Raw genomic sequence first — 26815 nt, forward strand, 5'->3', positions numbered from 1 at the left:
CAGACTTTCTGAGCCCACTCAGGCAAACTTCAGAGCAGGAAGAGATTCTTGGCAGTGAGGGTGGGGAGGCACTGGAACAGCCTGCCCAGGGAGGCTGGATGGGGCCTGGAGCAACCTGGGCTGGTGGGAAGTTGAAGCTCAGCCACTTCCAAGCCCCTGCCATGGGCACAGCCATGGGCTGGGAGCTGGCTGAGCTTCAACCTCCCCTCTGCCCCAACCCCCCCTGGGTGTCCCTGCCCATGGCAGGGGCTGGGAGCTGGCTGAGCTTCAACCTCCCCTCTGCCCCAACCCCCCCTGGGTGTCCCTGCCCATGGCAGGGGCTGGGAGCTGCCTGAGCTTCAACCTCCCCTCTGCCCCAACCCCCCCTGGGTGTCCCTGCCCATGGCAGGGGCTGGGAGCTGGCTGAGCTTCAACCTCCCCTCTGCCCCAAGCCCCCCTGGGTGTCCCTGCCCATGGCAGGGGCTGGGAGCTGGCTGAGCTTCAACCTTCCCTCTGCCCCAACCCCCCCTGGGTGTCCCTGCCCATGGCAGGGGCTGGGAGCTGGCTGATCCTCAAGGTGCCTTCCATGCAGCTGCTCCTCAGCAGGTACAGACCCAGACACTTTTATTCTGCAGCCCTCCCAGAGTCAGCAGCTGCTGCTGTGCAGCACCCCCAAAGCACCTCCAGTTCTGCCCCCCCCTCCCCCCCAGATGGTGATTTTGTGGCTTCCTCTGCTGCAGGGTGAGGGAATGGAGCCTGCAAGTGGTCTCCATGCTGGGGAGCAGTGGGAGGGTGGCAGCCCAGCAGCAGGGCTCAGCACCCATGCAGGCAGAAGGCTCAGCACAGGCTGAGCTGCACACCGGGGGCTGGGACCCACACAGCTCCTGCCCACAGCCCTCCTCTCTCTCGCTCCCCTCAGGCCTTTTCACCTCCTCTGCCTCCTGCTGGCCCTTGGCTTCTTGCTGAGCCTCCTGTGGAAGAGCTTGTGCTCCAGCAGGCAGACCTCCTGGTGCAGGGAGCTGGGCTCCACCCGCAGCACGAAGGAGAAGAACCTCAGCACGAAGTGGTAGCTCTGGGGGAAGTCCACTCCTCGGTAGTGAGCCAGGCGGCCACACAGCCTGCAGGCAGGGGGCAGAGCGGCTCCTGAGCGCCCCGCAGCTGCTGCCGGCGGCTCGGCTGCGCTCAGAGGATGCCCTGCCCGGGGGAACCCCCTCCTGCCAAACCCTGAAGCAGAGGACAGGACCCCCCGGGCCTGAGCTGCGGTCAGAGCTGGTGAGGAGCAGCCTGCACGGCCCAGGGAGCCAGGGCCGGGCCCAAGCAGCAGTGCCCAGGGGCTTGCCCTGCAGACTAGAGCCAAAGGGGCTCTGCCTCCAGCCCTCAGCAGCTGGAGCAGGCTTGGGAATGGCAACCTTGGGCTCACCAACCAGGTGAAGCTTGGAGTCAGCTGCTGGGGAAGGAGCTGCAGCCTGGAATCAGAGTGCCTTGGGCTGGAGCAGCCCTCTGAGAGCATCCAGTCCAACCCCAACCCGAGCCCTCCATGGCCACCTCTCCTCTCCTGCTGTCCCCTGAGCCTGGGGAGCAGAGCCCAACCCCCCCTGGCCCCAGCCTCCTCCCAGGGAGCTGCAGAGAGCAAGGAGGTCTCCCTCAGCCTCCTCCACACTCAACACCCCCAGGGCCCTCAGCTGCTGCTCACAGCCCTGTTCCCCAGCCCCTTCCCCAGCTCTGTTGCCCTTCTCTGGCCCTGCTCTTTCCCAGCACTTCTCCCACCCTGTCCCAGCTCCTCCTGTACAGAACCAGAGAACATTTAGGCTGGAAAAGAGCTTTAGGATCCTTGGGCCCAACCAGGACCCTCCCATCCCATCCCCTGCAGCCTTCTGCACTCTGAGTGCTGCTCTGCAAGGAAACTCTGAGAGCTTTCCTCCCCCCCCGAGTGCTGCCAGCTCTGCCCACTGCAGTCACACTGCTGCCAGGGACAGCAGAGGAGATGGCCTGAGGTGTGCCAGGGGAGGCTGAGGCTGGAGAGGAGGCACAGTGTCTGTGCTGCAGGAGAGGTCAGGGCCTGGCAGAGGCTGCCCAGGGAGGTGGTGGAGTCCCCATGGCTGGAGGGGTTCCAGAGCCCTGTGGCCATGGCACTGGGGCCATGGGGGGGCTGGGCTGGGGCTGGAGTGGAGGATCTCAGAGGCCTTCTCCAGCCCAGAGCATTCTGTGGCTCTGAGCTTTACCTCTGGCCCAGGGGCCATGGAGGTGCTGGGTGGGAGGTAGGGCTGGATGGTCCCAGAGGCTTCTCCAGCCTGAATGGCTCTGGGCTGCACTTCAGCCTGGGCTGGCTCCTGGAGCCAGAGGAGCTGGGAGCTTGCTGGGAGCTCCACAGCCACTGGCAGAGCACAAACCCTCCCAGCTGGGGAGGAGATGTTGTTTTCCACTCTCAGATGTGGAATGAGCTACTTGCCTTGCAAATGAGCCAGTGGGAAAGAGCTGCAATTCAAATGGGGCCTGGTGGAGGCTCTGCCAGTTTGCCATTACCATCCTGATGTGCTCCCCCAGGGAATGCCAGCCCCCAGCCAGCCTCTGCATGGCTCCCAGCAGCACAGCCTGGCTGCCCAGGGCCCATGCAGAGCTGTGCTGCAGGAGCCTGGCCCTGCTCTTCAGCCTCAGCTCTGCCACACAGCCCTCTGCCTGCTCCTGCCCTGCTGCAGCAGGGAGAGGTGATGTGACCAGCAGCAGAGAGCAGCAAAGAGCCCTCTGGCAGAGGAGAGGGCACAGAGGTGAGAGCCAGCTGCTGCCAAGGGCTTCTGAGTGCCTGGAAGATCAGGCAGGCAGTGCCAGGGCTCCTGCAGATGCCATCCAGGAGCTTGTGCCAGGGAAGGTTCAGGATGGCATCCAGGGCCCCAACACATTCTGGTCTCATGTGCAGGTGTCCTGAGCCCCCTGCCAGCTGCAACAGGAGGAAGCCAGGAGCCAGGCCCCAGCACAGCTCAGGCCCTGCCCTGCTGCCAGCTGGGGGCTCAGGGAACCATTTCAGCTGGGATCCTCCAGCCCAAGCCTGCTGCAGCCCCAGGGCTGGGGCTGAGCCCTGGCCCTCAGCACCACAGCTCTGCCTCTGGGAACCCCTCCAGGGAAGGGCATTCAGCCACCCCCTGGGCAGCCTGGGCCAGGCTCTGAGACCCCTTCCAGTCAGGAAGTTCCTTCTCATCTCCCACCTGAACCTCCCCTGGGGCAACCTGAGGCCATTGCCTCTCCTGCTGCCCCCTGAGCCTGGGGAGCAGAGAGCAGCAGCCTCACACCAAGGAAGTTTCTCCTCCTGCTGAGGTGGAACCTCCTGGGCTCCAGTCTGTGTCCCTTGCTCCTTGTCCTGTCTCAGGACAGCTCTGAGCCCCTGGCCCCTTCCTGCCCCCCACCCCTCAGACCTGTACAGACACTGCTCAGATCCCCTCTCAGCCTTCTCCTCTCCAGGCTAACCACCCCCAGGGCTCAGCCTTCCCTCCTCACAGAGCTGCTCCAGGCCCTTCAGCATCCTCATGGCCTCCCCTGGCCTCTCTCCAGTATCTCTCAGGCCCTCTGGAGCTGGGGAGCCCAGAGCTGGACTCAGCACTGCAGGTGTGGTCTCAGCAGGGGCAGGAGAAGCTCCCCTGCCCTGCTGGCCACACTCCTAATGCCCCCCAGGAGCCCTTTGGCCTCCTTGCCCCCAGCTCCCCAGGGCCCTTCCCCAGGGAGCTGCCTTGGAGCAGCTGTGAGCAGAGCTGTGTGCAGGGCTCAGCTGCAGGGCAGCAGCCCTGGCAGTGCCCTGGCAGTGCCCCCCAGCCCCAGCACTCACCTCTGGGAGCAGAGCTTGCCTGTGCACAGCCAGTAGTGGGGGTTGAGGGGCCGGGGGGGGCTGCAGCCCTCCTGCACTGCTGCCTGCAGGCTGTGCCCATGGAAGCAGCTCCCAGCTGGGCTCTCCTCAGGCCACTGGAACTGGAAGCTGGCAGGTTTGGGCTTCTCAGCTGCTGCAACCCTGCCAGCCAGCTTCCCAAACTGATGCTGCAGCCTCACAGCTGTCTCTGCAAGCAGACCACAGGCAGGGGCCTCAGCCTCTGGGGGGATGCTTGCTGCTGACTGCAGGAAGGGCTGGGGCTGGGGCTGGGGTTGGGGCTGGGGGCTCCTCTCTTCTGAGAGTCCTTTGTGTCTCTGACTTGGTCTATGGAGCCCTGGGGGGCACAGAGAGGCCCTGCAGGGCTGCATGCATTAACCTAAGGCTGCTGGAGCCTGGAGCAGGCTGCCCAGGGAGCTGGTGGAGCCTCCTGCCCTGCAGAGCTCCCAACCCTCCTGGATGTGTCCCTGGGGGCCCTGCAGGGGCTGCAAGCAGATGGTGGTCACCAGCAGCTCCACACAGGCAGCTGCCAGAGCAGGGCTGGGGGGGAGCTCCCCCTGAGCTGGGCTCAGCAGCTCCCAGGCAGGGCTGCAAAGGCAGCCCCAGGTGCAGAGTGCTGTGGCACAGGCTGCGGTGCTCCAGCAGAGGCACCCAGGGATGGGAGGCAGCAGAGGGGGGAGATGCTGCATGGGCAGGGCTGCAGCCTGCCCAGGGTGGGGGAAGCTGCAGCAGAGGCCTGCAGTGCAGGGGAGAAGCAAGCTGCACTCACCCCTCCTCTTGAGCACCCTGCACTTCTTCTGGGCTGAGTAGGAGAGAGGCTTCTCACACCTCCACAGGCACCTGCAGAGAGAGCCCAGCTGCTGCAGCACCTGCAGCACCCCTGCCAGGCTGCAGCAGCTGCTGGCAGCACTGCAGGGCTCCCAGCAGAGGAGCCCAGGGCAGGGCTGTCAGAGGCCCCCAGGGCCCAGCCCTGCTGCAGTGCCAGCTGTGAGCTGCCGCTCCCTGCACACAGCCAGGAGCCCTCCCAGCAGCAGCACTGAGCCCCTGGGGGGAAGGGAGGAGGTGAGCAGCACCAGCAGTGGGGAGGGCTCCACTGCCTTCACTGCAGGGATCTGCTGCATGCAGGGGTATGGGTGCAGGGATCCAGCGCCTCGGTTGCAGGGACCCAGTGGCTCCATGCAGCCCAGCAGTGGGCAGCAGCTGTGGCAGGCCTGCCCCAGAGCACAGCCAGCCTCAGCCCCTCTTACTTGGCTCTCTCTTCCTCCAGCCTCTGCTGCTTGCTGTGCAGGGCACTGCTGACCACCCTGTACCACCTCTTCAGCTCAAAGCAGGGCCCAGCTGGGGACAGAGCAGGGCCTAGGCTGCGGCAGCGCTGCGCCAGGCCCCGCTCGGCTCGGAGGCTGCACAGCCCTGCAGCAGGCACCCAGGCAGGCTCTGCAGCCTCCCCTGCAGCAGGCACCCAGGCAGGCTCTGCAGCCTCCCCTGCAGCAGGCACCCAGGCAGGCTCTGCAGCCTCCCCTGCAGCAGGCACCCAGGGAGGCTCTGCAGCCTCCCCTGCAGCAGGCACCCAGGCAGGCTCTGCAGCCTCCCCTGCAGCAGGCACCCAGGCAGGCTCTGCAGCCTCCCCTGCAGCAGGCACCCAGGCAGGCTCTGCAGCCTCCCCTGCAGCAGGCACCCAGGCAGGCTCTGCAGCCTCCCCTGCAGCATTCCCAGGGGCAGGGCAAGGGCAGGGCAGGGGCAGGGCAGGGCAGGGCAGGGGCTGGGATGGGGCAGGGCAGGGCAGGGCAGGGCAGGGGCTGGGGCGGGGCAGGGGCAGGGCAGGGGCTGGGATGGGGCAGGGCAGGGCAGGGCAGGGCAGGGGCTGGGGCGGGGCAGGGGCAGGGCAGGGCAGGGGCAGGGGCAGGGCAGGGCGGGGCAGGGCAGGGCTGGGGCGGGGCAGGGCGGGGCAGGGCAGGGGCAGGGGCAGGGGCAGGGCTGGGGCAGGGCTGGGGCAGGGACGGGGCAGGGACGGGGCAGGGCAGGGGTAGGGTAGGGCAGGGGCAGGGCAGGGCGGGGCAGGGGCAGGGGCAGGGCAGGGCAGGGGCAGGGCAGGGGTGGGGCAGGGCAGGGGCTGGGGCAGGGCAGGGGCGGGGCTGGGGCAGGGGCGGGCAGGGGCAGGGCAGGGCAGGGCAGGGCAGGGGCTGGGGCAGGGCAGGGGCGGGGCAGGGCAGGGGTAGGGTAGGGGCAGGGCTGGGGCAGGGCTGGGGCAGGGGCAGGGCTGGGGCAGGGCTGGGGCAGGGACGGGGCAGGGACGGGGCAGGGGCAGGGCAAGGGCAGGGGCGGGGCAGGGGCGGGGCAGGGGAGGGGCAGGGCAGGGGCAGGGCAGGGGCGGGGCAGGGGCAGGGCAGGGGCGGGGCAGGGCAGGGGTAGGGTAGGGCAGGGGTAGGGTAGGGCAGGGGCAGGGCGGGGCAGGGGCAGGGCGGGGCAGGGGCAGGGCAGGGGCAGGGCAGGGGTGGGGCAGGGCAGGGGCGGGGCAGGGGCGGGGTAGGGTAGGGCAGGGCTGGGGCAGGGGCAGGGGCAGGGCAGGGGCAGGGGCAGGGCTGGGGCAGGGCAGGGGTAGGGTAGGGTAGGGCAGGGCAGGGCAGGGGCAGGGGCAGGGCAGGGGCAGGGCAGGGGTAGGGTAGGGTAGGGCAGGGCAGGGCAGGGGCAGGGCAGGGGCAGGGCAGGGGCAGGGGCAGGGGCTGGGGCAGGGCAGGGGCAGGGACGGGGCAGGGGCAGGGCAGGGCAGGGGTAGGGTAGGGCAGGGGCAGGGCAGGGCGGGGCAGGGGCAGGGGCAGGGCAGGGCAGGGGTAGGGTAGGGCAGGGGAAGGGCAGGGCGGGGCAGGGGCAGGGGCAGGGCAGGGCAGGGGCAGGGCAGGGGTGGGGCAGGGCAGGGGCTGGGGCAGGGCAGGGGCGGGGCTGGGGCAGGGCAGGGCAGGGGCGGGGCAGGGCAGGGGTAGGGTAGGGCAGGGCAGGGGCTGGGGCAGGGGCAGGGCAGGGGCAGGGGCAGGGCTGGGGCAGGGCTGGGGCAGGGCAGGGGTAGGGTAGGGTAGGGCAGGGCAGGGCAGGGGCTGGGGCAGGGGCAGGGCGGGGGCGGGGCAGGGCAGGGGTAGGGTAGGGCAGGGCAGGGCTGGGGCAGGGGCAGGGGCAGGGCAGGGGCAGGGGCAGGGCTGGGGCAGGGCTGGGGCAGGGCAGGGGTAGGGTAGGGTAGGGCAGGGCAGGGCAGGGGCAGGGGCGGGGGCTGGGGCAGGGCAGGGCAGGGGCAGGGCAGGGGCAGGGGCTGGGGCAGGGCAGGGGCAGGGGCAGGGGCTGGGGCAGGGCAGGGCAGGGGCAGGGCAGGGCAGGGCAGGGGCAGGGGCTGGGGCAGGGGCTGGCACTGGGGCTGGCACTGGGGCAGGGGCTGGGGCAAGGGCAGGGGCTGGCACTGGGGCAGGGGCAAGGGCAGGGGCTGGCACTGGGGCAGGGGTTGGCACTGGGGCAGGGGCAAGGGCAGGGGCTGGCACTGGGGCAGGGGCAGGGGCAAGGGCAGGGGCTGGCACTGGGGCAGGGGCAGGGGCAAGGGCAGGGGTTGGCACTGGGGCTGGGGCAAGGGCAGGGGCTGGCACTGGGGCAGGGGCAGGGGCAAGGGCAGGGGCTGGCACTGGGGCAGGGGCTGGGGCAAGGGCAGGGGTTGGCACTGGGGCAGGGGCTGGGGCAAGGGCAGGGGTTGGCACTGGGGCAGGGGCAAGGGCAGGGGCTGGCACTGGGGCAGGGGCTGGGGCAAGGGCAGGGGCTGGCACTGGGGCAGGGGCTGGCGCTGGGGCAGGGGCTGGCACTGGGGCAGGGGCTGGTGCTGGGGCAGGGGTTGGCACTGGGGCAGGGGCAAGGGCAGGGGCTGGCACTGGGGCAGGGGCTGGCGCTGGGGCAGGGGCTGGCACTGGGGCAGGGGCTGGCGCTGGGGCAGGGGTTGGCACTGGGGCAGGGGCTGGGGCAAGGGCAGGGGTTGGCACTGGGGCAGGGGCAAGGGCAGGGGCTGGCGCTGGGGCAGGGGCTGGTGCTGGGGCAGGGGTTGGCACTGGGGCAGGGGCAAGGGCAGGGGCTGGCACTGGGGCAGGGGCTGGCGCTGGGGCAGGGGCTGGCACTGGGGCAGGGGCTGGCGCTGGGGCAGGGGTTGGCACTGGGGCAGGGGCTGGGGCAAGGGCAGGGGTTGGCACTGGGGCAGGGGCAAGGGCAGGGGCTGGCACTGGGGCAGGGGCAGGGGCTGGGGCAGGGGCTGGCACTGGGGCAGGGGCTGGGGCAAGGGCAGGGGTTGGCACTGGGGCAGGGGCAAGGGCAGGGGCTGGCACTGGGGCAGGGGCTGGCGCTGGGGCAGGGGTTGGCACTGGGGCTGGCACTGGCTGGGATGGTAAGAAAGGTGCCAAAGGCTGAGCTGAGCCCCACAGGCCGCTGGCAGGCTGGAAGGGGAAGCACTGCAGGCCAGCTCTGAGCTCCTCTCAGCCGGGGTCTCAGCAGGCCCTGGAAGCCCTCCCTGGAGGTCTCTGAGCTCTGGCTTGGCCTTTCTGCCCCCACAGCACCACCCTCACACCACCTCCTCAGCTGAACTGCTGCCAGCTGCCCTCTCCCCCAGGCTGCTCGGCCTCAGCACCCAGCCCGGCTCTCAGCGAGCCCCAAGAAGCCTGGAGCTGGCCCCAGGGTGGTTGGGGGCCCCAGGAGCTGCTCCTCACCAGCAGTGCTCTGCAGCCAGCCGTCCCCACCCGGCACCCAGCGCCCGGCACCCGGCACCCAGCGCCCGGCACCCGGCGCCCAGCGCCCAGAGGCAGCCATGGAGGGCAAGCAGAAGGTCCCCAGCAGGGTCTGCACCACGTTCCCCTCCCCAGGACAGCAATGCTGCAGGGCTTGGAGGGACAGGAGGAGCTGGGGTGGCTCTGAGCTGGCAGAGGGCAGGCTGAGGCTGGGCAGGAGGAAGGAACTCTGTCCAGAGAGGCTGGGGAGAGCCCAGCGAGGCCGTGGCTGCCTCCTGCCTGGGGGTGCTGAGGGCCAGGCTGGAGGAGGCCCTGAGCAGCCTGGGCTGGGGGAGCTGTCCCTGCCCAGGGCAGGGGCTGGGGCTGGAGGGGCTGGAAGGTCCCTGCCAGCCCAACCCCTCCATGAGCTGTGGGACTGAGATGAGCAGGAGCTGCAGGAGGGCTCTGCCCCGCGACCAGCCCAGGCCTGGGCAGCTGGCCCCAAAGCGAGAGGTCACTGAGCCGTGGGAGGGGCTGCAAGGGACCTCCAAGGGACCTCCAAGCTCAGCCAGTGCCAGCCCCTGCCAGGGGCAGGGCCCCCAGGGTGGGCTGGGGCAGGAGGGATGGCGAAGGGCTGTGCCCCTGGCAGGGGGCTTGGAGCTGGATCATCTGCAGCCTCCCCCCAGCCCTGGCTGCTCCCCCCCAGCCCTGGCTGCTCCAACCTGAGCCCCCCCAGGCCTGGCTGCTCCAACCTGAGCCCCCCCAGGCCTGGCTGCTCCAACCTGAGCCCCCCCAGCCCTGGCTGCTCCAACCTGAGCCCCCCCAGGCCTGGCTGCTCCAACCTGAGCCCCCCCAGCCCTGGCTGCTCCAACCTGAGCCCCCCCAGGCCTGGCTGCGCCCACCTGAGCCCCCCCAGGCCTGGCTGCTCCCCCCCAGCCCTGGCTGCTCCAACCTGAGCCCCCCCAGGCCTGGCTGCTCCAACCTGAGCCCCCCCAGCCCTGGCTGCTCCGACCTGAGCCCCCCCAGCCCTGGCTGCTCCCCCCCAGCCCTGGCTGCTCCAACCTGAGCCCCCCCAGCCCTGGCTGCTCCAACCTGAGCCCCCCCAGCCCTGGCTGCTCCAACCTGAGCCCCCCCAGCCCTGGCTGCTCCCCCCCAGCCCTGGCTGCTCCGACCTGAGCCCCCCCAGCCCTGGCTGCTCCAACCTGAGCCCCCCCAGCCCTGGCTGCTCCAACCTGAGCCCCCCCAGGCCTGGCTGCTCCAACCTGAGCCCCCCCAGCCCTGGCTGCTCCAACCTGAGCCCCCCCAGCCCTGGCTGCTCCAACCTGAGCCCCCCCAGCCCTGGCTGCTCCGACCTGAGCCCCCCCAGCCCTGGCTGCTCCGACCTGAGCCCCCCCAGCCCTGGCTGCTCCAACCTGAGCCCCCCCCCAGCCCTGGCTGCTCCGACCTGAGCCCCCCCAGCCCTGGCTGCTCCAACCTGAGCCCCCCCAGCCCTGGCTGCTCCAACCTGAGCCCCCCCAGCCCTGGCTGCTCCGACCTGAGCCCCCCCAGGCCTGGCTGCTCCGACCTGAGCCCCCCCCGGCCTGGCTGCTCCGACCTGAGCCCCCCCCAGCCCTGGCTGCTCCAACCTGAGCCCCCCCAGCCCTGGCTGCTCCAACCTGAGCCCCCCCCAGCCCTGGCTGCTCCAACCTGAGCCCCCCCAGCCCTGGCTGCTCCAACCTGAGCCCCCCCAGCCCTGGCTGCTCCGACCTGAGCCCCCCCAGCCCTGGCTGCTCCGACCTGAGCCCCCCCAGCCCTGGCTGCTCCCCCCCAGCCCTGGCTGCTCCAACCTGAGCCCCCCCAGGCCTGGCTGCTCCGACCTGAGCCCCCCCAGCCCTGGCTGCTCCGACCTGAGCCCCCCCAGCCCTGGCTGCTCCCCCCCAGCCCTGGCTGCTCCAACCTGAGCCCCCCCAGGCCTGGCTGCTCCGACCTGAGCCCCCCCAGGCCTGCCCCGGCAGAGCTCCCCCTGTACCTTCTGGGCTGCTCTTGTTCCTTTCTTCGGCAAGGTCCGAGAGCAGCCTGCAGGAAGGCCAAAGGCAGAGGCAGTCAGAGGCTCCCTGCAGAGCCCAGCACGGCTCAGGCAGCCCCTGGGCACCAGGGCAGCCCAGCAGCAGCCCCCTGGCTGCCCCCCTGGCTGCCCCCCTGGCTGCCCCCTGGCTGCCCCCTGGCTGCCCCCTGGCTGCCCCCAGCGGTGCCTGGGCTGCAGGGAGCCCCCAGCTGGGTGCCTGCTGCCGAGCTTCAGCGCAGCTCAGGCACTCTGCATCCCACGGTGCCAGGGCAAGGAGGGCCCCGGGCAGGGCAGGCTCTGCCTGAGAGGCTTTGCCAGGCCCAGGCCGCCAGGGCGCTGCTGCGGCCCCGGGGCTGAGGGCCAGGGCTGGGGGGGCCCCGGCAGTGCCGGGCCGAGGGCCGGGCCCGAGGGTCCCGCAGGTCTCTCCCCGGCTGGACAGAGGCCTTCCAGGCAGGACAGCCACAGAGCCGTGCAGCGGCTGGGCTGGACCCCCGAGACCCTCCAGCTCCAGCCCCCCAGCCAGGGACCCCTCCCACCGGCCCGGGCTGCTCCGGCCTGCCCCAGCCCCCCCAGCAGCCCGTGCCAGGCTCTCCCCAGCCTCAGTGCCACAGCCTCGTGCCCGCCCTCAGCCTGCCCTCCGCAGCCCAAAGCCCCCTCCCCACCCTGCAGTGCCAGCCCCTGCCCCGGGCAGCCCAGCAGGGGCTGCGTGCAGGGCCCCTTACCGCTCATAGCGATGAGCACTGCAGCCTGCAGCCCCCTCCCCGCCCTGCAGTGCCAGCCCCTGCCCCGGGCAGCCCAGCAGGGGCTGCGTGCAGGGCCCCTTACCGCTCATAGTGATGAGCACCGCAGCCTGCAGCCCCCTCCCCACCCTGCAGCGCTGGGCAGGGGCTGCATGCAGGGCCCCTTACCGCTCATAGCGATGAGCACTGCAGCCTGCAGCCCCCTCCCCACCCTGCAGTGCCAGCCCCTGCCCCGGGCAGCCCGGCAGGGGCTGCATGCAGGGCCCCTTACCGCTCATAGCGATGAGTGCTGCGTCCTGCAGCCCCCTCCCCACCCTGCAGCGCCAGCCCCTGCCCCGGGCAGCCCGGCAGGGGCTGCGTGCAGGGCCCCTTACCGCTCATAGTGATGAGCACTGCAGCCTGCAGCCCCCTCCCCACCCTGCAGTGCCAGCCCCTGCCCCGGGCAGCCCAGCAGGGGCTGCATGCAGGGCCCCTTACTGCTCATAGCGATGAGCACTGCAGCCTGCAGCCCCCTCCCCACCCCGCAGCGCTGGGCAGGGGCTGCATGCAGGGCCCCTTACCGCTCATAGCGATGAGCACCGCAGCCTGCAGCCCCCTCCCCACCCCGCAGCGCCCGGGCAGCCCGGCAGGGGGCTGCGTGCAGGGCCCCTTACCACTCGTAGCGATCGTCCAGCAGGAAGAGCAGCTTGAGCGCCACCACGATGAGCGCGGCGGCCAGCAGGTCGTGCCGCAGCCGGCAGCCCGGCCCCGGCGTCAGCGCCGCCGCCCCCAGCCCCAGCTTGCGCACCAGCAGGCAGGTCCAGCCGTGCAGCTCGTCTGGGGGGCACAGGGCAGGCTGGCACCACCCCCTGCTGGGGCTGAGCGGTGCCCAGTGCCCCTGGCACCACCCCCTGCTGGGGCTGAGCGGTGCCCAGCGCCCCTGGCACCACCCCCTGCTGGGGCTGAGCGGTGCCCAGCGCCCCTGGCACCACCCCCTGCTGGGGCTGAGCGGTGCCCAGCGCCCCTGGCACCACCCCCTGCTGGGGCTGAGCGGTGCCCAGCGCCCCTGGCACCACCCCCTGCTGGGGCTGAGCGGTGCCCAGCGCCCCTGGCACCATCCCCTGCTGGGGCTCAGCACAGTGTCCAGCACCCCTGGCAGCTGGGGCTGGGCAGGACTGGGGCTGGGCAGGACTGGGGCTGGGCAGGACTGGGGCTGCTCTCACCAGCACCCCTGGCAGCTGGGGCTGGGCAGGATTGGGCCTGCTCTCACCAGCACCCCTGGCAGCACTGTGCTTGGTGGCAGCAGCCACAGAAGCCAGGGTGGCTCAGCCTGGGAGGGACCTCCCAGCTCAGCCTCCTGCCAGGGGCAGTGCCACCTCACCAGACCTGGCTGCTCAGGGCCCTGGGCCCTCAGGCTCAGGCTGGATGTGGTGCTGAGCAGCCTGCTGCAGCTGGGGCAGTCCCTGCTGGGCCAGGGCTGGGGCAGGATGGCCTCTGGGGTCCCTCCCAGGCCAGTGCACTCGGTGGCCCTGGGCCTCTGCGCCCAGGGAGGGAAGCAGAGCCCACTCCTGGCACAGGCTGATGTCCCTCCCATGGCCACAGCAGGGCTGGGCTGGAGGGGACCCCACAGAGCAGCCAGCACTGGATGAGCTTCGACCTCCCCCAGCCCAGGCTGCTCAGGGCCTCATCCAGCCTGGCCCTGAACCCCTCCAGGCAAGAGGCAGCCACAGCCTCCCTGGGCAGCCTGGGCCAGAGTCAGAATCACAGAGGGGTGGGGGCTGGAGGGGACCTCAGGAGGTCATTGAGTCCAAGCCCCCTGGCAGGGCAGGGCAGACAGAACACAGCCAGGAGGGTCTGGAATGACTCCAGAGATGGAGACTCCACCACCTCTCTGGGCAGCCTGCTCCAGGGCTCTGCCACCCTTCAGTCACACAAGTTCCTCCTCATGGTCAGAGGAACTTCTGCTGTTCCACTCTGTGCCCCTTACCCCTGGTGCTGTCCCTGGCCACCACTGAACACAGCCTGGTCCCAGCCTCCTGACCCCCACCCTTGGAGGATTGATCAGCATTGATCAGATCCCCCTGGGGCTGCTCTTCTGCAGGCTCTCAGCCCCAGGGCTCTCAGCAGCTCTGCAGCCCTCTGCTGCTGCCCAGCACGGTGGGGGAGCCTGTCTGAAACCCACACAAGCAGAGCCTAGACAGAGCCTGGGAAGCCCAAATCTTGCTGCCAAGGCTCCCCTGGGGCTGGCCTAGCCCTGGGCAGGCTGCACTCAGGGCTGTGAGTGCAACAGGAGCTGCCTCTAAAGGAGGAGCTGGGTGTGAGGAGCAGCCCGGCCCAGCAGGGCAGAGCTTGCTGCCACCCCCCCAGCCTGGCTGGGGGCCAGCCCGGGTCAGAGCTGCCCTGCAAAGCCCAGCCCAGGGCAGAGCTGCTCTGCAAAGCCCAGCCCTGCAAAGCCCAGCCCTGCAAAGCCCAGCCCTGCAAAGCCCAGCCCGGGTCAGAGCTGCCCTGCAAAGCCCAGCCCAGGGCAGAGCTGCTCTGCAAAGCCCAGCCCTGCAAAGCCCAGCCCTGCAAAGCCCAGCCCTGCAAAGCCCAGCCCGGGTCAGAGCTGCCCTGCAAAGCCCAGCCCAGGGCAGAGCTGCTCTGCAAAGCCCAGCCCTGCAAAGCCCAGCCCTGCAAAGCCCAGCCCTGCAAAGCCCAGCCCAGGGCAGAGCTGCCCCGCAAAGCCCAGCCCTGCAAAGCCCAGCCCAGGGCAGAGCTGCCCTGCAAAGCCCAGCCCTGCAAAGCCCAGCCCGGGTCAGAGCTGCCCTGCAAAGCCCAGCCCTGCAAAGCCCAGCCCAGGGCAGAGCTGCCCTGCAAAGCCCAGCCCTGCAAAGCCCAGCCCTGCAAAGCCCAGCCTGGGTCAGAGCTGCCCTGCAAAGCCCAGCCCTGCAAAGCCCAGCCCGGGTCAGAGCTGCCCTGCAAAGCCCAGCCCTGCAAAGCCCAGCCTGGGTCAGAGCTGCCCTGCAAAGCCCAGCCCTGCAAAGCCCAGCCCAGGTCAGAGCTGCCCTGCAAAGCCCAGCCTGCAAAGCTCAGCCTGGGTCAGAGCTGCCCTGCAAAGCCCAGCCCGGGTCAGAGCTGCCCCGCAAAGCCCAGCCCTGCAAAGCCCAGCCCAGGGCAGAGCTGCCCTGCAAAGCCCAGCCCTGCAAAGCCCAGCCCTGCAAAGCCCAGCCCTGCAAAGCCCAGCCCTGCAAAGCCCAGCCCGGGTCAGAGCTGCCCTGCAAAGCCCAGCCCTGCAAAGCCCAGCCCAGGGCAGAGCTGCCCTGCAAAGCCCAGTCCTGCAAAGCCCAGCCCTGCAAAGCCCAGCCCGGGTCAGAGCTGCCCCGCAAAGCCCAGCCCCGCAAAGCCCAGCCCTGCAAAGCCCAGCCCGGGTCAGAGCTGCCCTGCAAAGCCCAGCCCGGGTCAGAGCTGCCCTGCAAAGCCCAGCCCCGCAAAGCCCAGCCCGGGTCAGAGCTGCCCTGCAAAGCCCAGCCCAGGTCAGAGCTGCCCTGCAAAGCCCAGCCCTGCAAAGCCCAGCCCGGGTCAGAGCTGCCCTGCAAAGCCCAGCCTGCAAAGCCCAGCCCGGGTCAGAGCTGCCCTGCAAAGCCCAGCCCGGGTCAGAGCTGCCCCGCAAAGCCCAGCCCTGCAAAGCCCAGCCCAGGGCAGAGCTGCCCTGCAAAGCCCAGCCCTGCAAAGCCCAGCCCCGGTCAGAGCTGCCCTGCAAAGCCCAGCCCAGGTCAGAGCTGCCCTGCAAAGCCCAGCCCTGCAAAGCCCAGCCCAGGTCAGAGCTGCCCTGCAAAGCCCAGCCCTGCAAAGCCCAGCCCAGGTCAGAGCTGCCCTGCAAAGCCCAGCCCTGCAAAGCCCAGCCCAGGTCAGAGCTGCCCTGCAAAGCCCAGCCCTGCAAAGCCCAGCCCAGGTCAGAGCTGCCCTGCAAAGTCCAGCCCCGCAAAGCCCAGCCCTGCAAAGCCCAGCCCCGCAAAGCCCAGCCCGCAGCGGCTGGGGCAGGCCCGGCCCCGCAAAGCCCAGCCCCGCAAAGCCCAGCCTGCAAAGCCCAGCCCGGGTCAGAGCTGCCCTGCAAAGCCCAGCCCTGCAAAGCCCAGCCCAGGTCAGAGCTGCCCCGCAAAGCCCAGCCCCACAAAGCCCAGCCCTGCAAAGCCCAGCCCGCAGCGGCTGGGGCAGGCCCAGCCCCGCAAAGCCCAGCCCGCAGCGGCTGGGGCAGGCCCGGCCCCGCAGCTGCTCCCTGCCCGCCTGGGCACAGCTCTGCCCCGTGCTGCGGAGCCGGCCAGGCAGGGGCCGGCCGCTGGCCCCGCCGGCAGCTGCCCCCCCGGGCAGCCAGGGCTGAGCAGCACAGCAGGCAGGCTGCAGCTGAGCCCTGCCGCCCGGGCAGGCTGCAGCAGCTCAGCTCTAGGCCCCTGGCACACGGCAGGCAGGGAGGAGCCAGTGCCCACTGCTGGCTCCCTGTGTCCCAGGCCTGATTCCTGCCCCCCTCAGAGGTGTCCCAGACCCCTATCCCTCCCTGACCCCCTCCAAAGTCCCTCCCCAGCTTTCCTGCAGCCCCCTGCAGCTCCTGGAAGGCCACAATGAGGTCTCCTGGGAGCCTTCTCCTCTCCAGCCTGCACAGCCCCAACTCCCTCAGGCTGTGCTCACAGCAGCTCCAGCCCTCTGCTCCTCCTCCTGGCCCTGCTCTGGACACCTTCCAGCCCCTCCAGAGCCTTCCTGGCACAGAGGCTCCAGAGCTGGCCCCAGAGCTGCAGCTGTGGGCTCAGCAGAGTGGAGCAGAGGGGCAGAATCCCCTCCCTGCCCTGCTGGCCACACTTCTCTTGCTGCAGCCCAGGCTCTGCTTGGCTCTCTGGGCTGCAAGTGCTCCCTGCTGGCTCCTGCTGAGCTTCTCCTCCCCCAGCACCCCCAAGGCCTTTCCTCCAGGGCTGCTCTGCAGCCAGCCCCTACCCAGCCTGGATCAGGGCCTGGCACTGCCCTGAGCCAGTAACAGCCATGAAGAGCTCAACAAGCACAAAGTGCTCCCCAAGCACTGCTGAGGTGCTCCCAGAGCCTGCAGAGCAAGCCAGGGGGGGCAGCACTGGCAGCAGGCTGTGAGCCCCCCAGCTCCAGCACTGCCCCCGGGGAGGCACTGCAGCTGCAGGGCCCAGGGGGCTGCAGGCTGGGGCAGCACTCACCTGGCAGGTTGGCCTCCAGCAGGTACCTGATGCACAGCATGTCTGGGTGCAGGAAGCAGCTGGGGGTCACCTCTGGGAACTGAGGCAGCTCCAGGAAGGCTGCCAGCTCCAGCATCCTGCTGTGCACCTCCTCATAGCCAGGCCAGGACTGCAGGGAGAGAGGCAGGGGTCAGCTCAGCCAGCACAGGGGCAATGGCTGCACACAGCCCAGCACTGCCCTGCCTGGCACAGGGGCGGCAGGAGCAGGCTGGGCTTGCAGGAGGCCTTGAAGATCATCCTAGCTCCAAGCCCCTGCCATGGGCTGGAGTGGAACTGAGATGATCCTCAACCTCCCAGCAGCCCTGGCTGCTCCAGGCCTGACCCAACCTGGCCATCAACAGCTCCACAGCCTGCTCCAGGGGCTCCCCACCCTCCCTGCAGAGAGTTTCCCCCTCATGCCCAGTCCCAGTCTCCTCTCCCAGCTTCAGTTCACTGCCCCAGGTGCTGCCTGCCAGCTGCTCAGGCTTCAGAAGCAGCCCAAGCAGGGATGCTCTGCCTCAGCTGATGCTCCAGCTCAGCAGAGCTCTTCAGCAGGGCCCCACCAGCTCAGGCTGTCCACAGGGCCCCTTGCCCTGGGGAGCAACTGAGCTCCAGGCTGGCCCTGCCCAAGGGTGACCCCAGGCTGGCCCTGCCCAAGGTGACCCCAGGCTGGCCCTGCCCAAGGGTGACCCCAGGCTGGCCCTGCCCAAGGGTGACCCCAGGCTGGCCCTGCCCAAGGGTGACCCCAGGCTGGCCCTGCCCAAGGTGACCCCAGGCTGGCCCTGCCCAAGGGTGACCCCAGGCTGGCCCTGCCCAAGGGTGACCCCAGGCTGGCCCTGCCCAAGGGTGACCCCAGGCTGGCCCTGCCCAAGGTGACCCCAGGCTGGCCCTGCCCAAGGGTGACCCCAGGCTGGCCCTGCCCAAGGGTGACCCCAGGCTGGCCCTGCCCAAGGGTGACCCCAGGCTGGCCCTGCCCAAGGTGACCCCAGGCTGGCCCTGCCCAAGGTGACCCCAGGCTGGCCCTGCCCAAGGGTGACCCCAGGCTGGCCCTGCCCAAGGGTGACCCCAGGCTGGCCCTGCCCAAGGGTGACCCCAGGCTGGCCCTGCCCAAGGTGACCCCAGGCTGTGTGCTGCAGAGCAGGCTCAGAGCAGAGCTGGGATCAGGAGGCTTTGGGCAACCCTTGGGTCTCACCTGCTTTAAGGTCAGCTATGGATAGAGCCAGGGAATGGTTTGGGCTGGAGAAGGCCTCTGAGAGCATCCATCCAACCCAACCCCCCCCATGGCCACAGGGCTCTGGAGCCCCTCCATGGGGTCTCCACCACCTCCCTGGGCAGCCTCTGCCAGTGCTCTCCTCCTGCCCCAGGCTGCCTTGTGGCAAAGCTTCTGGCTGCAGTTTGCATCCAGTTCCCTTCCCCCAGGGCCAGAACAGGCTCTGCTCTGCAGCACTGCTGGGGATCCTCAGCTGAAGAGCAGAGCCAGGTGGTGCCAAAGCTGCAAGAGAGGGAGCCAGGGGCTGTGGCTGGGCTCCTGCCAAAGCAGCAGGGCAGAGGAAGCTGCTGGAGGCTGCTGAGGCTCTAGGGTGGGCACCCAGAGATCAACCACAGCAGCTGCTGCCCTCACAGAGTGCATCAGGCTGGGAGGCAGCCTCCAAGGGGCTCCTGGCCAAGCCCTGCAGCCACAGGCACAGCTCCAGCTGGAGCAGGCTGCCCAGGGACCCAGCCAGGCTGAGCTGGAGTGGCTCCAGGGATGGAGCCTCAGCCATCCCTGGGCAGCCTGATGCCCTGCTCCAGTTCCAAACCATTGTCCCTGTCCTGCCCCCCACAGCCCCCTCTGGACAGTGCCTGCCCTCCTGGGGGTCAGGCCCTGGCCCAGGAGCTGAGCACTGCTGCAGGGCACTGCTGAGTCAGGGTGAAGCCAGAGCTGAAGGCAGCAGCAGGCTGCCAGGAGCACGCAGTCAGCTGCAAACTGCAGGCATCAGCTGGATGCAGCAGCAGCTGCCACCTCAGCAGCACACAGCACAGCCCTCACAGGCTGAGGCTGCAGCCTGGCTGCAGGGACCCAGCACTGGCAGCTGCCACCAGGCCCCCTGTGCCCTGCTGCTGCAGGGCTGCCTGCAGGGGGCTGCAGCGGCGGCCTCGGAGGGGCCCTTCCCACCCAGGGTGCTGAGTGTGCTGCTGAGCTCTGCAGAGCTGAGTCCACACAGCACAGCTCTGAGCCTGCAGCTCCACAGCCCCAGGAGGGCTGGCACAGAACCACCCAAGCTGCACACAGCCAACAGAGCAGCTGGGGGCAAGGAGGCCAAAGGGCTCCTGGGGGGCATTAGGAGTGTGGCCAGCAGGGCAGGGGAGCTTCTCCTGCCCCTGCTGAGACCACACCTGCAGTGCTGAGTCCAGCTCTGGGCTCCCCAGCTCCAGAGGGCCTGAGAGATACTGGAGAGAGGCCAGGGGAGGCCATGAGGATGCTGAAGGGCCTGGAGCAGCTCTGTGAGGAGGGAAGGCTGAGCCCTGGGGGTGGTTAGCCTGGAGAGGAGAAGGCTGAGAGGGGATCTGAGCAGTGTCTGTACAGGTCTGAGGGGTGGGGGGCAGGAAGGGGCCAGGGGCTCAGAGCTGTCCTGGCACAGGACAAGGAGCAAGGGACACAGACTGGAGCCCAGGAGGTTCCACCTCAGCAGGAGGAGAAACTTCCTTGGTGTGAGGCTGCTGGAGCCTGGAGCAGGCTGCCCAGAGAGGTTGTGGAGCCTGCCCTGGAGCCTTTCCAGCCCCCCCTGGCTGTGTTCTGTGTGCCCTGCCCTGGCAGGGGCTGGACTGGCTGAGCCCTGGGGGTCCCTGCCACCCCCAGCCATTCTGTGCCAGCCCTGTGCAGTGGTGCCAGGCTGGAGGTGAGGAGGAAATTGTACAGAGAGCTTGGCCCTAGGGCTGTGCTGCCCAGGGAGGTGGTGGAGTCCCCAGCCCTGGAGGTGCTGAGCAGCAGACTGGCTGGGTGCTTGGTGCCATGGTTCAGTTGTCAGTGGTGCTGGACTGGATGAGCTTGAGGCTCTCTTCCAACCTGGTCTGTTCCATTCTATTTTAAGTGTGAAGGCACAGAGGAACCACTGCAGCTTGCTCCTAGAGGCCTTCCCCTTGGTGCCCTTCAGGGAGAGGAGAGCATGGAGCCTGCAGGCTGAGCTGGGGCCCAGGCAGCAGATGCACCTCCCCAGCCCCTGCTGCCCAGCTGAGGGGACAGCCAGGCTGTGCCTGCAGCTGCTAGGAGGGACCCAAGGGACAAGAGGAGCACAGCTGAGGCAGCCTCCTACAACTCCCCCTGGCTCTCTGCTAAGAGATCTGCAGCTCCTGAGGCTTCTGCCCCTGCAGGAGGCACCAGGGGAGACCAAGCACAGCATGGAGGCTGCCCTGAGCTGAAGGAGTACCTGGCCAGAGCCTGGCACAGGCTGCCCAGGGGGCTGTGCCCTGGCTGGAGGGGCTCAAGGCCAGGCTGGATGGAGCCTGGGCAGCTGGGGGGAGGCTGGAGGCCACTGAGGCTTTGGGTCTGGCTCAAAGCCATCCCTGCCTCACTCTGTGGATGCCTCCTGCCAGCAGGGCAAGAGGTTTGCTGCTGCCTCCCAGAGTGCTCAGCCTGCAGTGCTAAAGGCCTCCTGCAGCCAGGGCCTGGCTCTGGCACAGCTCCTTGCTCAGGACCTTTCCCCAGGCCTGGCTGCCATCTGCAGGAGCTTCACTGCTGAGGGCTCTGTGCTGGAGGCTTTGGTGCAGCTGGGTGAGGAGTGCAGATGAGGCAGAAGCTGGCAGCCTGCTTTGGCTGCACTCCAACCCCCCCAGAGCTGCCAGACTGCAGCTGCACACAGCCTGCTGCACCCTCCCAGGCCAGACTGCAGCTGCACACAGCCTGCTGCACCCTCCCAGGCCAGACTGCAGCTGCACACAGCCTGCTGCACCCTCCCAGGCCAGACTGCAGCTGCACACAGCCTGCTGCACCCTCCCAGGCCAGACTGCAGCTGCACACAGCCTGCTGCACCCTCCCAGGCCAGACTGCAGCTGCACACAGCCTGCTGCACCCTCCCAGGCCAGACTGCAGCTGCACACAGCCTGCTGCACCCTCCCAGGCCAGACTGCAGCTGCACACAGCCTGCTGCACCCTCCCAGACCAGCTCTGCTCAGGCTGGGCTGGGCTTTGGAGGTGGCTCTGGGAGCTTGGAGCCAGGGAAGGCTTTGGGCTGGAGAAGGCCTCTGAGAGCACCCATCCAACCCCAGCCCAGCCCCCCCATGGCCACCCAGCCCTGGCCCCAGCTGCCATGGCCACAGGGTTCTGGAGCCCCTCCAGCCATGGGGACTCCACCTGGGCAGCCTCTGCCAGGCCCTGACCTCTCCTGCAGCAAAGGCATTGTCCCTAACCTGCAGCCTGGGCCCCCCTGGCACAGCCATCCCCTGGGAGGCTCTCTGCTGTCTGTGGAAGTTTTTCCCTCTCTCTGTGGTTTCATAGTCCCAGAGTGGCTCAGGCTGGAAGGGAGCTCAGAGCTCCTCTGCTGCCAGCTCCCCACCATGCCCAGGGACACCTCTCAGCTACACTCAGCTGCTCAGGGCCTCATCCAGCCTGGCCTGCAGCACCCCCAGGCAGGAGGCAGCCACAGCCTCCCTGGGCAGCCTGGGCCAGAGGCTCAGCTCCCTCCTGCTGCAGAACTTCTTCCTCAGCTCCAGCCTGACCCTGCTCTGCCTCAGCTCCAAACCCTTCCCCCTTGGCCTGGCTCCAGACCCCCTCAGGAGAAGTCTCTCTGCAGCCTTCCTGCAGGCTGCCTTCAGGTGCTGTGCATGGAGCAGGTGCCTGCAGCAGCCCTGCAGAGCAGAGGCTGGGGAGCAGCAGGGCTGAGGCTCTCACTCAGAAGAGCTGAGGAGGAAGCTGCCTGCTGCAGGCTTCCTGTAATCTGCTCCTCCATGGAGCTTGAGGTTGTGCAACAGAAACTGCAGCTTGCCCAAACCTGTCCTGAAGCATGACTGCATGGAGGCAGCCAGCAGCAGCCACCAAGGCAGGGGTGGAAGGCCACAAAGGCTGGTCCCAGACTCTGAGATCTCAGTGCAGGAGGGAAAGAGTTCAGCTGCCTGCTGCCCCCCCTGCCCTGCACCTGAGAGCAGCCTGAGAGGAAGCTGGGACAGGGGCTGGGGGTGCCAGGACAGGAGGCAATGGCCTGGAGCTGGCACAGGGGAGGCTGAGACTGGAGAGGGGGAAGAGATTCCTGGCAGTGAGGCTGGGGAGAGCCTGGCACAGGCTGCCCAGGGAGGCTGCCTCCTGCCTGGAGGGGTTCCAGGCCAGGCTGGCTGAGGCCCTGAGCAGCCTGGGCTGGGGGGAGGTTGAAGATCATCTGGTGCCAAGGGCCCTGCTGTGGAGCTCTCAGTGCAGGAAGGATGTTGAGGGCTGGAGCAGGGCCAGGGAAGGGCAACAGAGCTGGGGAAGGGTCTGGAGGAGCAGCTGAGGGCCCTGGGGGTGTTGAGTGTGGAGCAGAGGAGGCTGAGGGAGACCTCACTGCAGCTCCCTGGGAGGAGGCTGCAGGGAGCTGGGGCTGGGCTCTGCTCACATGCAACAAGTGACAGAAGGAGAGGAACTGGCCCCAGGCTGCCCCAGGGGAGGTTTGGGTTGGACATGAGAAGAAACTTCCTGGCTGGAAAGGTTCTCCCAGCCTGGCACAGGCTGCCCAGGGGTGGCTGAGGCTCCATCCCTGCAGCCATCCAAGCTCAGCCTGGCTGTGTCCCTGGGCAGCCTGCTCCAGCTGGAGCTGTCCCTGGGGCTGCAGAGCTTGGCCAGGATGCCCTGGGGGGTCCCTCCCAGCCCAGTGCAGCTGTGGCTCACCAGCACCAGTGACAGCAACAAGCTGTGAGCCTGGGCTGGCCTCAGGGGCTCAGTGCAGCCAGGGCTGGAGGAAGGTTGAAGCTCAGCCAGTGCCAAGCCCCTGCCATGGGCACAGCCATGGGCTGGGAGCTGGCTGAGCTTCAACCTCCCCTCTGCCCCAACCCCCCCTGGGTGTCCCTGCCCATGGCAGGGGCTGGGAGCTGGCTGAGCTTCAACCTCCCCTCTGCCCCAACCCCCCCTGGGTGTCCCTGCCCATGGCAGGGGCTGGGAGCTGCCTGAGCTTCAACCTCCCCTCTGCCCCAACCCCCCCTGGGTGTCCCTGCCCATGGCAGGGGCTGGGAGCTGGCTGAGCTTCGAGGTCCCTTCCAGGCCAGCCCAGAGGCAGTGACTGAGCAGCAGGGCACAAGAGCCACATCCAAAGCTTGGGCAGGGAATGAGACAGGAATGTGCAGCTCCCAGAGAGGAGAGAGCTCTCCACAGGCAGGCCTGGGAGGCCACCACCCTCCAGGGGAGGCTGCCACATCCCTCCTGGATCATGGGATGAAGGGAAAGCCACAGGAGAAGAGATGTCCATCCCCATAGCATCCCAGGTCAGGAGGGGACAGCCTGGGAGGGCCCCAGAGCCCTTGGTGGGGCCAGCAAAACTGCCAGCAGAATGGTTTTGCCTGTGCAGATCCACCAGAGGCATGGCCCAGGCTGGCACCCCAGAGCTCCTCTGCTGCCAGCTCCCCACCATGCCCAGGGACACCTCTCAGCTGCACTCAGCTGCTCAGGGCCTCATCCTGCTGGCCTGCAGCACCCCCAGGCAGGAGGCAGCCACAGCCTCCCTGGGCAGCCTGGGCCACCCTGGGACTGAAGAGCAGCAGAGGAAGTGGCCCTGGCACCTGGGGGCCGTGGTGGTGCTGGGTGGGTGCTCTGGGAAGGCTTTTCCAACCCACAGCACTCTGTGGCTCCCTGACCAAAGTCCCAACCTCACCCTGCTGCCCACCCAGGAGGCCTTTCCAGCCAGGCAGGCCTGGGGCTCTGAGTGCACAGTGCCCAGGGACCAGGAGAGGCAAGAAACAGCACAGCTCTGCGAAGAGGGAAGGGAGGCTGAGCAGCAGGGAGGCCAAAGGAAGCCAGCCCAGCCCCTGCAGTGCCACAGGGGACTGGCAAAGGGCTGCCTGAGGGCAGCAGCAGCAGCAGCAGCATTGCTGTGGGGCTGCAGCTGCTTAGAATCACACCAAGGAGGAGAAACCTTCTGTCTGGCAGGAAGCAGAGGCTGGGCTGAGGAGGGGCCCAGGTCATTTACACACCAGAGGCTTCAAGGAAGTGGCTGAGCAGCTCTGTGCCACAAGGCTGGTTTGTTAGCTCCTCTGAGGAGGCTGCAGCCATCAAAGCCTCCCCACACTCACCTGGGGGATGTAAGGAGCTGCTGAAAGGGAGCTGGGGGAAGGCTGGAATGAGGAGCCTGGCAGGGATCCTCAGCACTGCTGCAGTGGGAATGGGGAAATGGGAGCTAAAAATACCCTGGCAGCCAAGCAACCCTCCCCAGGTCAGGAGAGCAGAGCAGAGAGCTGCCTGCAGCCCCCCAGGAGGCTGCCCTGAGCCCCTCTAGAAGGACAGCCAGAGGGGGAGGAAATCCAGGCCCCCCCCCCCAGCCCCACTGCAACCCAGAAGTACCCTCAGAACCCAAGAGCTGCTCTGCTGGGGAGCACAGAGTGCAGCAGAGGGGGCAGGCAGCAGCAGCCCTGAGAGCAGAGAGGGCTCTGGGCAAGTCCTCAGCAATCAGCTGCCCACAGAGCAGGGAGGGCTGGCAGCAGGGTGGCAGCAGGGGCAGAGCTGCCCTGGGCCAGAGCAGCTGGCAGGGGTCAGCTCAAACAGCCCTGACAGAGGGGAGAGAGGGGCAGGAGAGGAGGGAAAGGAAAGCTGGGAAGCCTCTTGGCCACATCTGCAGCCCCTGGCAGCCCCAGCTGCCTGCTGCTGGCAGCCAGCTTCCCAGCCCAGGCCCCAGGCAGCCCTGCAGGGAGCAGCCAGCAGAGCAGGGGGCAGGCTGCAGCCTCACAAGCTGACCTCCTGCTCCTCTGCTGGGCCTGCCAAGGCTGGCAGCCAGCAAGCTGAGGGGCTGGGGAGGCAGGGCTCAGCAGCTCTCAGCTCAGGGAGCTGCTCCAGAACCGCCCCAGCTGGGCCTGCACTGCCAGGGCAGGACTGAAGGCACAGCTGGCAGCAGCTGCCCTGGGCAGGGGGAGCCCCAGGGGGCCTGCAGGGCACAGGGCACAGGGCTGGCCTGGCTGCCCTGCTGCACAGGGAGCTGGGGGTGGGCAGCCAGCACAGCCTGCAGCTGAGGGTGCAGCAGCCAGCAGGGAGCCAAGGGCTGCCCAGGCTCAGCTGCTCCCTGTGAGCCAGGCAGCAAACCACCCCAGGCACAGCCTCCCCTCAGGCACCACCACCAGCTGCAGGCCTTCAGGCTGGCCAGGGGCCTGGGCCAGCTGCTCTGGCTGGGCATGTCCCTGCTGCCTGCAGGGGGATGCCCTGGGGAGCTCCAGAGGTCCCCTCCCCCCCAGGGCACTCCATGATTCCCCTGGCTGTGGGCAGAGGCAATGCAGGACCCAGCCCTGAACCTCAGCCCCCTGAGCCAGCCTGGCCAGGGCCCCCTGCAGGCCCTCCCTGCCCTCCAGCAGACCTCCACTGCCACCCAGCTCAGTGCCCTCTGCAGCCTCCCTGGGGGAGCCTCCCTGCCCTCAGCCAGGCCCCTGATGGAGACACTGCAGAGGCCTAGGGGACATCCTGCTGCCCAGCCCCCCCTGGGCTGAGCTCCAGGGCCCACCCCTGCGGGGGGCTGGCCCCCTGCCCCCCCAGCAGCCCCTCCTGGCCCCAGGAACACCTCACCTCCACACTGAAGATCTTCAGATCCAGGCCACACAGCTTCATCCTCTCTGGGAAGTGCTGGAAAACGTTCAGGTATGGGATGTGGCCCTCAGCAACAAACCTGCAGGGAGCAGAGCACAGCAACCTGCAGCAGCCCTGCCAGGGGCACCCATGGAAGCCTGCAGCTGGGAGCAGCCTGGGCTGAGCACAGCCACCCCTGCTGCCTGCTGCCTGCAGCTGGAGCCAGCCTGGGCTGAGCACAGCCACCCCTGCTGCCTGCTGCCTGCAGCTGGAGCCAGCCTGGGCTGAGCACAGCCACTCCTGCTGCCTGCTGCCTGCAGCTGGAGCCAGCCTGGGCTGAGCACAGCCACCCCTGCTGCCTGCTGCCTGCAGCTGGAGCCAGCCTGGGCTGAGCACAGCCACCCCTGCTGCCTGCAGCTGGAGCCAGCCTGGGCTGAGCACAGCCACCCCTGCTGCCTGCTGCCTGCAGCTGGGAGCAGCCTGGGCTGAGCACAGCCACCCCTGCTGCCTGCTGCCTGCAGCTGGAGCCAGCCTGGGCTGAGCACAGCCACCCCTGCTGCCTGCTGCCTGCAGCTGGGAGCAGCCTGGGCTGAGCACAGCCACCCCTGCTGCCTGCTGCCTGCAGCTGGAGCCAGCCTGGGCTGAGCACAGCCACCCCTGCTGCCTGCTGCCTGCAGCTGGAGCCAGCCTGGGCTGAGCACAGCCACCCCTGCTGCCTGCTGCCTGCAGCTGGAGCAGCCTGGGCTGAGCACAGCCACCCCTGCTGCCTGCTGCCTGCAGCTGGAGCCAGCCTGGGCTGAGCACAGCCACCCCTGCTGCCTGCAGCTGGAGCCAGCCTGGGCTGAGCACAGCCACCCCTGCTGCCTGCTGCCTGCAGCTGGAGCCAGCCTGGGCTGAGCACAGCCACCCCTGCTGCCTGCTGCCTGCAGCTGGAGCCAGCCTGGGCTGAGCACAGCCACCCCTGCTGCCTGCTGCCTGCAGCTGGAGCAGCCTGGGCTGAGCACAGCCACCCCTGCTGCCTGCTGCCTGCAGCTGGGAGCAGCCTGGACTGAGCACAGCCACCCCTGCTGCCTGCTGCCTGCAGCTGGAGCCAGCCTGGGCTGAGCACAGCCACCCCTGCTGCCTGCTGCCTGCAGCTGGAGCCAGCCTGGGCTGAGCACAGCCACCCCTGCTGCCTGCTGCCTGCAGCTGGGAGCAGCCTGGGCTGAGCACAGCCACCCCTGCTGCCTGCTGCCTGCAGCTGGAGCCAGCCTGGGCTGAGCACAGCCACCCCTGCTGCCTGCTGCCTGCAGCTGGGAGCAGCCTGGGCTGAGCACAGCCACCCCTGCTGCCTGCTGCCTGCAGCTGGGAGCAGCCTGGGCTGAGCACAGCCACCCCTGCTGCCTGCTGCCTGCAGCTGGAGCCAGCCTGGGCTGAGCACAGCCACCCCTGCTGCCTGCTGCCTGCAGCTGGAGCCAGCCTGGGCTGAGCACAGCCACCCCTGCTGCCTGCTGCCTGCAGCTGGAGCCAGCCTGGGCTGAGCACAGCCACCCCTGCTGCCTGCTGCCTGCAGCTGGAGCCAGCCTGGGCTGAGCACAGCCACCCCTGCTGCCTGCTG

General features: G+C 69.1%; 1 protein-coding gene across 1 annotated transcript in view; it reads right to left on the bottom strand.

Moving 5' to 3' along the window:
- Nucleotides 1-754: 754 nt before the first annotated feature.
- Nucleotides 755-26815, bottom strand: part of TAF1B (TATA-box binding protein associated factor, RNA polymerase I subunit B) — a 95775-nt gene continuing 69714 nt past the window's right edge. The window contains exons 10-17 of the mRNA XM_054180187.1: nucleotides 25219-25318; nucleotides 16500-16647; nucleotides 11985-12147; nucleotides 10556-10602; nucleotides 5077-5167; nucleotides 4599-4669; nucleotides 3794-4019; nucleotides 755-1097 (exon numbers count right to left, since the gene is read on the bottom strand). Of these exons, the coding sequence (XP_054036162.1) occupies nucleotides 905-1097; nucleotides 3794-4019; nucleotides 4599-4669; nucleotides 5077-5167; nucleotides 10556-10602; nucleotides 11985-12147; nucleotides 16500-16647; nucleotides 25219-25318 (1039 nt within the window). The 3' untranslated portion in view covers nucleotides 755-904. The remainder of the gene's footprint in view (nucleotides 1098-3793; nucleotides 4020-4598; nucleotides 4670-5076; nucleotides 5168-10555; nucleotides 10603-11984; nucleotides 12148-16499; nucleotides 16648-25218; nucleotides 25319-26815) is intronic.

The sequence above is a fragment of the Dryobates pubescens genome, chromosome 3, assembly GCF_014839835.1.
Source record: "Dryobates pubescens isolate bDryPub1 chromosome 3, bDryPub1.pri, whole genome shotgun sequence".
Lineage (NCBI taxonomy): Eukaryota > Metazoa > Chordata > Aves > Piciformes > Picidae > Dryobates > Dryobates pubescens.